The following is an 8,498-nucleotide window of genomic DNA, read 5'->3' as shown; positions in this document are numbered from 1 at the left end:
GCAGGCTAGGAATTTGTTGCATGTTGGAACAACTGATGTTTTAGGCACATTTTATCTAAATTTTAAACACATAGGAATATTTGTTTCGACTCATTTTCTTTTTTCCTTTACTGGTTTTCTTCCACTCCTAAGAAATTAGAGCAGCACAGGGTCCCTTAATAAATACCTTGGCCTTGAGTCTGTAAAAGGATGGTGACAGAACTCATGTGGGAGCCCACAAAGGTTTCCTAGTGAGAGCTGAGCTTGCTTTACACAGCAGGGCTGCATTAGGGGATGGCTTGACCACATGCATGGTCTGGGATGGTCTGCACATGGCTGTGCTGTGGGGAGGTCTTTTGCTCTACCCCCTTATGGTGATATTTTATTTGTATTAAAATGTTATTTGTATGTTAATAAATAAAGTTGCCCGGGGGTCAGAGCTATTAGCAAGCCATAGGAAAGCAGGGCAGTGGTGGCGTACACTTGTAATCCCAGCACTTGGTAGGCAGAGCTAGGTAAGTCTCTGTGTGTTCAGGGATACAGCCAGCATTGGAGACACATGCCTTTAATTTCAATACCAATCATAGAAAACCTGGAGGCCTATACAGACAGGCTGTGATGAGGCGGTCATGTGGTTGGGTTTACAACCAATGAGAAGGCAGAACAGGAACTCTATATAAAGACTTTAACACAGGGGTAGCTCTGGTTCGGAGAGGTAGGACCACTGCAGGAGGAAGGGTAAGGTTTTAGCACTTAGCTCTGACCTCTTGGCTTTCTTCTTCGCATTGGTTCTGTGTTTCTTATTTAATAAGAAGGTTGGCTACATCTACACCCCCTTTAAAAGCCCTTTAGTAGAGATAGAAGGGGCTGGTGTGTTTTGATCCAGACCCTCCTAAGGCTATCCTGTGTTTTTGTCTCCCTCTATATTTTTTATCTAAATATTTCTCACCTCTCCCTCAAGAGTACCCTGGGGGGAAAAGTGGGAGCTGGTCTCCCTCAAGCTCATGACCTGGTTAATGTGGGTATCAATTGCCATCAGTAGCTAATGGTCACACAGAGAGTTTGATGGTCAAGTGAAATCGTTCCTATTTGTAGAAGTTGACAAGCTCGTTTGCATCCTTTGCTTGTATTTTCTGCTCGTTAACTTTAATTTGGTTAAGTGAGAATGCCATTGTTGTAAATTCTGGCTTCTAAATACCGTGCGGCCAAATTTACTCAGATATCAGGGGCGGGGAGCATTACTCACTTGGGAAAAGTAACCATTGTCTTTGAAAGCATGTGAATTGGCAAACTTTGGGGTAAGCATGCAAGTATGACACGATGTGGATTATGGAATTGCCTACCACGGTGTGATATGACCTCTCCAATGAGAGACAGTGTAGAGGTGCAGACGTGTTTCTCTCCCATCACCTGCTAGAGACTCCTACACAAGAACAAGCATTTATAGTTCTTAAGAGCGCAGAAGAGTGAGAGATCATTTCCCTTTGTGTATGTTTACCTTCTTTGAAAGCAGAGGGCAAAAGGTCAAGCAATGTTTTCAATATATCCAGTTGTTTATGCTGTTAAATGATAGAGGCAATTGCTGAAGTGACTTGGGAAACTGGTTATCATTCAGTAAGTATGTTTTCTGGATCGTCTTTAATACTCAAAGGCCTGAGGATGTAGCTCGGTGGTAGAAAACTTGTCTGTCGTTCATGAAGCCTTGTGATTGATCCCCAATGCTATGCAAAGTATTCATAATTCTATAGCAAAATTCAGACCAACGTAGGTAGTAATTTTAAGTGTGTCAGCCTGCTTACTCCTTAAATCTTAAGTTCCAACTCCATTCTGATAAGATATGAGTCAGGACAGCACCTAAATGTTAGGGGACTGTTCCCAGTTGTGGCTGCCTCATTGAGCTCTATTCAAATGAAAAGCTTGTTGCTTCATCTGATAACTGCCTTTATCTACTCTTCCTGAGCTTATTAACCAGGTGTCTAAGCTCTGAGTATTAAGTCTTAGCTATTTGCTTTATGACCATAATAGTATGCTGTTTCAACTTGAAGTGTATGTCACATAGTAAGTACTCAATAAGTAGTTCCTTATTCCCTTTTATTAATAATTGGAGTAATTCTTGGGATATCTTTATTTATTTAACCAGACACTTCTATGTTAGTTTCAGATTTTTGCCTACATAAATACATGTGCACCACATACATGCCTGGTGCCTGTGGAGGATCTCCTAGAACTGGAGTTCTGGGTGGTTGTAACCACCATGTGGATGCTGGGAACTGAACCCTCTGCAAGAGCAGCCAGAGCTCTTAACCTCTAAGCCATCTTTCCAGTCCCTCAGGATATTTCTAATAACCCTCTTTAAGATCTCTTCTGACCCGCTGATGCTCTTTTTCTGTCTTGAGAGTATTATCTCTGAGGACGAGGAATCAAGTCATTTTCTCTGAATTAGCATCTTTCCGAGGTCTTGGACAGAGCCAACTTTGTTTGCTCTTTATTTCAATTAACAAAGAATAGTGGTTTAATCCAATGCCTCTTTATTTCATGATAGCCTAAATGGAAAAGGTAGCCTGCATTGTGAACAACAGGGACAGTAGAATTCCTGAGAGAGAAAGGAAAGGATGACGGGGGCTAGCACATGAATAGGAAACTGAGACAGTTACTTACCCTGATGTCACAGCTAGTGGTAGGAGCAACAAATCCATGTTGGCTCCAGGTCCTGTGCTTAGTCACCCTGCTGGGCTGCGGCATGGTCCCTCAGTCCCTGGGCTGCTTCTGCACTGAGTCCACATTTGTTTTCACCCCACTTCCCTTCATGACAAACGCCTTTAAGTTTTTTAACCTGCTTTCCATAAACATCTCCATTATTATTTCGTTTTTGGACTCTTGTTAAACTCATCCAAGTCAATCAGAACATCCCACTTGTCGGCTAGCACAACAGCATTTTAGTAGGTCAGCGTGTGTGTCTGCTGTTCTTAGTTCATGGCATCCATCAACCTAGGAATGATCCTTCCTAGCCATGTGTTCACAGATGAAGCATTGAGCTGCTGCAAGGCTGTCTTCATATGTAAAAGACGCTAACAAGAGGAAGTTTGCTGCAGGGAACAAGTGTGGAAATGGTCAGAAGACAGTGGAGATCTGGGGAGGTGTGTGTACTCCACTGTGATGCAGCAGTTCTTACGTATCATCTCTTTGATGAAGTCGAGGAAGGCACACATGGAACAGGTGCCATTCAAAGCCATTCTAGAGTTAAGAGAAGTATTTATTTATTACTATGTCTACTGAAGGAAACAACACAAGATGCCAAGAGCAGAGTCCCCTGGGTGCAAGCAGCTCAGCCAGACGTGTCTTAGGCAAGAACTTGTAAATGCCTTTCTCAAGGAGTGTTCCTGATAGCTGAATATTACTGAACCTTTACAAAGATAATTTTTTTTTATCCAGACTTATTCTCAGTAAGTAAACCATCCAGTTCAGGAATTTTTGCCATGTACTTTTAGTGCTATCCTTATTTTTTTTTTAATTTTCAAAAGACATAAAAAAAACAGCCAGAGTATATGAAGTAATTTATTGATATTGCTTAAGATCCATTATATACAGGTAGAAACAATCAAAATTGTACAAAGAACCATTAAGAATATAGATACCGTTTTATAGACAAAACAACTGGAAAATAGTTTAAACAGACAATATATAATTATGAAAAAAGGAGAACACAATTGTTCTACCAGACAGATTACAGGATTTTCAAAAGTCTGCCGTGCAGATCTTAAGTTGAAAAAAAAATCTGTTCAATGTAGTCACAGAGTTTTAAAGCATTAGGTATAAGGTAAAAATGAAGTCCTTTTCCTCTCACAGCGAAAGAGGGAGGAACCAAGACAATTTTACCGTGAGTCTATACAGTTTGAAAAATAATTTATATATTTAGCACAAAGAAAGAAAATTGAGACTGTGAATGGTTATGTAAACTATGTATTTATGAAATGCAAACTGTCAGCTTTAGGAATTAGAAGTTGGACAGCCAAAAAGAGACTGTTCCATAATTTATGGTACCACCACACCTCCACGGGCTTACTACCCGAGCACCAAAGCTGAAGGTCTATGTGCTGTCTTGGCAAGCTATCCTGAAAATTATCAAGAAATTAAAACTAGCCTACTATCATTGGGAAAATTAGGCACCAACTCGGAGTCTGTCTCCTCAGAAACGCAAGCTCAGTGGGAGGGGAGGGGACTCAGTTAAGCAGCTGGCAGATCTCCTTGTGGATACAGCAGAGGAAATCCACGTAAGAGGATCCGCCATAGAGTCCTTTATCTTCCACCAGGAACTGTCGGAAAACCATCTCCCGCTGCTCGCGCTGCTTCACGATGATGAGCTAGGGAAACCCAACAACAGCTGATTAGACACACATTCCGAATATGGTCCAGCCATTTCATCTGATTCAGTCCTACCAAACGTGGTAGGTAGGGGTGAGAGGCCTGGATGATGGTGTCAGCATGCCTGATTCTGTAGGTCTTTAAAAGGGGTGTGTGTGTGTGTGTGTGTGTGTGTGTGTGTGTGTGTGTGTGCGCGCGCACACACACACACACACGTGCATGTAGAAATGTGCAAATCAGTGCAGGTGCCCAGAGAGTCCAGAAGAGAGGGTGTCATAGTTACAGGCAGTCATGAGTCACCCAATGTGGGTGCTGGGAAGAGAATTCGGGTCTTCTGGAAGAGCAGTATGTGCCATCTCTCTGGCTCCATGCCTGTTACTTGGGAGAGGAGGGAGACACCAACATTTAAGCCACAAAGACAATTCTAAGTGGCAAATTAAAGTGAAAACTTACTATAAGTAGAGTGCTATGGGGATAAGCTTCACAATGGCAATCACTGTCCTCTACGTCTCAAAGGACAGGGTAGGTCGGACTGGTCTATACCATGCCACGTAGAAAGGTACAGAGACAGCTGACATGCAAATTATTACCGACATTTAGAGGATAGTAAGGGATCAGAGACAGTTACCATTATCATGAGTTTGGGCCTTTTGCGGGGCATGGTATGTGAGGGTGGAGAAGGAGGAAGTGAGAGAGTCAACAGGTAGCAGAAGGTGCGTTAGTGAGATGAAGGTACCTGCACGGGGAACGGCTGCCAGTGTAGGCAGGAGGTGGCCAGAGTACCAAGAAGGGATAGAGACGAAAAGGAGTCAATACGAGAAAGAGACCAAAACAGAACCACCGCTGCTCATGGCAACGGACTGCACTGCCCTTGGTGTAGCCACAGCTCCATGGACTGCTGGGGGAAGTCCTAACTGGCAAGTGCTGTAAATGCAAGAATCAACAGATTGTAAAATGTAGTATTAAAAATGCGGAAACTCAGCCGGGCAGTGGTGGTGCACGCCTTTAATCCCAGCACTCTGGAGGCAGAGCCAGGCAGATCTCTGTGAGTTCGAGGCCAGCCTGGTCTACAGAGCGAGTTCCAGGACAGGCACCAAAACTACACAGAGAAACCCTGTCTTGAAAAACAAAAAACAAAACAAAACAAAAATGTAGAAACTCTCCAAATAGCTTATACTGATTCCCTATGGAAATGCTAACACCTGCTTCCTATCTATGGAAGAAGAGCCAGGGCCCCTGCCACTTCCTACACTGGTGAGACCACAAGGAAAGGCTGGCAGTTATCCTCCACAGCTGTATAGTAAGAGAGATGTGCAACACGGCCACGAGGCCATCGTTCATAAAGAGGATGCCCGTGGTTCAAGTTCAGGATGTAATCTTAAAATGCCTTTGGAGAAACTTCCTTTAAGGGGTGTTCTAGTTCGCTACTGCCCCAAGCCAACTTGGAGAAAAGGGTTTGTTTTAGTTTCTAGGTTACAGTCCATTATCAAAGGCAGCCAAGGCCTGAGCCTAGAGGCAGGAACTGAAGCAGAGACCACAGGGGAAAACCGCTTACTAGCTTGCTCAGCTACCTTTCTACTATCTATACCTGCCTGGGGATGGCACCGCCCATAGTGGATTAGACCTCCTACATCAATTAGCAATCCTGAGAATTGCACCCCCACCCCCCACATGCCCACAGGCTGGTCCAATGGAGACGATTCCTCAGTAGATCTTATCTCTCCACACGTGTAACAGTGATGATGGAAATGACTATGCCAAGGGGTTGTTTCGTCTGTCTATACAGGAACAGAATGTGCCCATGCATGGCTTTGAGGAATGAAGTTGTTCTCTCCCAGCCCTCTATGGCTGCCAGATACCTGGAAATCCAGTCTTTAGCAATTTGGCAGTTTCTATGGAAGTAGGAAGGGGGCTGATGCATTATTTACTATATTATTATGAAAATATCTTTTATATTCTAAGAGAATAGAACTATTGCTGAACCTCAAAGACAGGTAATAATACACCTTGAGATCACTTAAGACTGCTGTCCTAATGTGTAATCAACCTGTTTGTTTAAATTGCCCTTGAGAGAACAATGACCTTACTTGCCTTGGATTTCCCATATAATCAACTTTTACAAACCAAGGTAACACCTAGCTGTACTTTTCCATGTCCCTGATCCACAAGTAATACATGTGTGTTTGTGTGTTATGAAATAATTTGCTGAAAATAGCAAACAGGCTGACAATAAAAATAGCCACCATGAATGTTGAAAGCAACATATGGATATTGCTTGATAAACAATGATGTTGTAATACTGTTTGTTATCTGGGTCAGTTGGAGACAGTGACTTAATCCCTTGTAAAACTCTACTGAAAGACATCTATAAAGTATCTTCAGGCAGGTAAAGACTCAGACTCATACACCAGACAGACAGGAGATGATGAAAGATATAGGAGAAAGAATAGAGAATTCAAATCTGGACTCATGAAATGACATCAATGGGGAGTGCTTTAATTTTTTTCCTTACTGCATTCAAACCAACCACATGTTGGTGTCCCATGTGAGGGATCTCTAATGAGTTAAATCTACACAGTGAAGGAGGTGGGGCTAGCGCAGACTTTCTCTGGAAGCCTGGAAGATAAACTGATGCCTGGTGCGATACAGTAGTTTAAGAATGAACAGAAAAAAAAGGAAGGAAATCCTAGAGCAGCAGCTGCTTCATGAAGGAAGAGTTATAGGCTTATCGGTTGTGGGAAGGAGTAGGTGGGGACAGGTAATAGGAAGGGACACCGGAACACAGAACAGGAAGGGGCAGGGACTAAGAGGGAAGCAGTTGACTTCCATCATCTGGAAACTGCTGTGAGCCTGTTGTGGTACTGCTGGCCTTGAATCTGCCATGAGCAAGCTGTGAGATGCCGACTAAAATTGGCTGGCTCCCTCAAGCCCACTTTCACCAGTCTGGGGTCATGGAAATGGAAGGACCAAGTGCAGCAGGTAATGCCATCGTTCCTTTTCAGCTGTGACATTTGCAGGTTTAATGCGTTTCAAAGTGGGAAAGTCAGAGAAATCTAAAAGTAACAGTAGATGCATTTCCACATCAGAAAATCCAAGAACTATTCCAGCTGCTTCTGTTCTAGTTATACATCAGAGCAAAGTTGACCCCAGCTATTTATTTTACAACCAGTGTCGAAATGACCTTAACTCAAGGGTTAGTAGAGCAGGGGAGAAAAGGCAAAGGATTGAAATGCCTGGTGCTTCTTGGAAGGAGGGCCCATAGGGCACAGGATGACCTCCATGGCCTGACTGATGGACATGTGGGGGTTGCAGCCACTGCGGGCAGGATGAAGGAGACCATCATCACTGTGCACTAGCAATGCGGGGGGGCTTTCGATGTGTGCCTCTTGAGACTTCAAGGTTTCATTCCGTTCCTCTGCCGGGGCTGGGGAGTGCTGGGTGGAGTCCTTGAACTTCTCTCCAGCCCCAGCCCCTGGCTTTACACTGCACCCACACAGCATGGAAACAGTTCTGGAATGTCAAGTGCTCATCCATATGCCTAGAGACTGTGAAGCTGTTATATTTCCATTTACCTCAGCTCTACTAGAGTTGATATCTGCACACAGGAGTTACGTCTATGGTTAAGGTTACTGATTAAGATTAGCATCCAGTTTGCATTTAAAGAGAAAACTGGCCTCACGGTAGTCTGGATCATGCAAAGGTCTGCATCTAAAGTGTCTCATATCTTATGGTAAAGAGTACTACATGGAGTGTCCCCACCTGAGAGCTCCAAATCCAGGAGCTTGCAGAAGGAGGTGGGTCCAAGCAGCTTGGATTTGGCAACAAAGTCCAACCTTCTTGGATTCAAGACATGATTTTATTCAAACAGGAAATAATGAAATGGTTGAGGATAACTATAATTGTAAAATCTTTCAGATACAGGACAAAACATTTTACAAATGTTCTGAATAATATTTATATGATTACATAACATTAGGCACCCAAAGGGAAGGTATTTCAAAAGTTGTTAATGACAACAGTTGTTTTTACACCACAAGGAAGGCCATCATGATCACTAAGTTGGTATCTAGTAAGAAAATCCATGGTCAAAGCTGGTGATTTTTGAGCTTGTGCCTAATATGTAGATAGACATGTCCAGAGGTAGAATTTTTCTATCA

General features: G+C 43.2%; 1 protein-coding gene across 4 annotated transcripts in view; it reads right to left on the bottom strand.

Moving 5' to 3' along the window:
- Positions 1-3,516: 3,516 nt before the first annotated feature.
- Positions 3,517-8,498, bottom strand: part of Sec24d (SEC24 homolog D, COPII coat complex component) — a 98,349-nt gene continuing 93,367 nt past the window's right edge. For all 4 annotated transcript variants that reach the window (XM_059266198.1, XM_059266197.1, XM_059266195.1 and 1 more), the window contains exon 23: positions 3,517-4,340. In XM_059266198.1, the coding sequence (XP_059122181.1) occupies positions 4,200-4,340 (141 nt within the window). In that variant the 3' untranslated portion in view covers positions 3,517-4,199. The remainder of the gene's footprint in view (positions 4,341-8,498) is intronic.

The sequence above is a fragment of the Peromyscus eremicus genome, chromosome 6 (assembly GCF_949786415.1).
Source record: "Peromyscus eremicus chromosome 6, PerEre_H2_v1, whole genome shotgun sequence".
In the NCBI taxonomy this organism is placed as follows: domain Eukaryota; kingdom Metazoa; phylum Chordata; class Mammalia; order Rodentia; family Cricetidae; genus Peromyscus; species Peromyscus eremicus.
The sequence above is the reverse complement of the archived record's forward strand: the minus strand, read 5'-3'. Positions and strand labels throughout refer to the sequence as shown.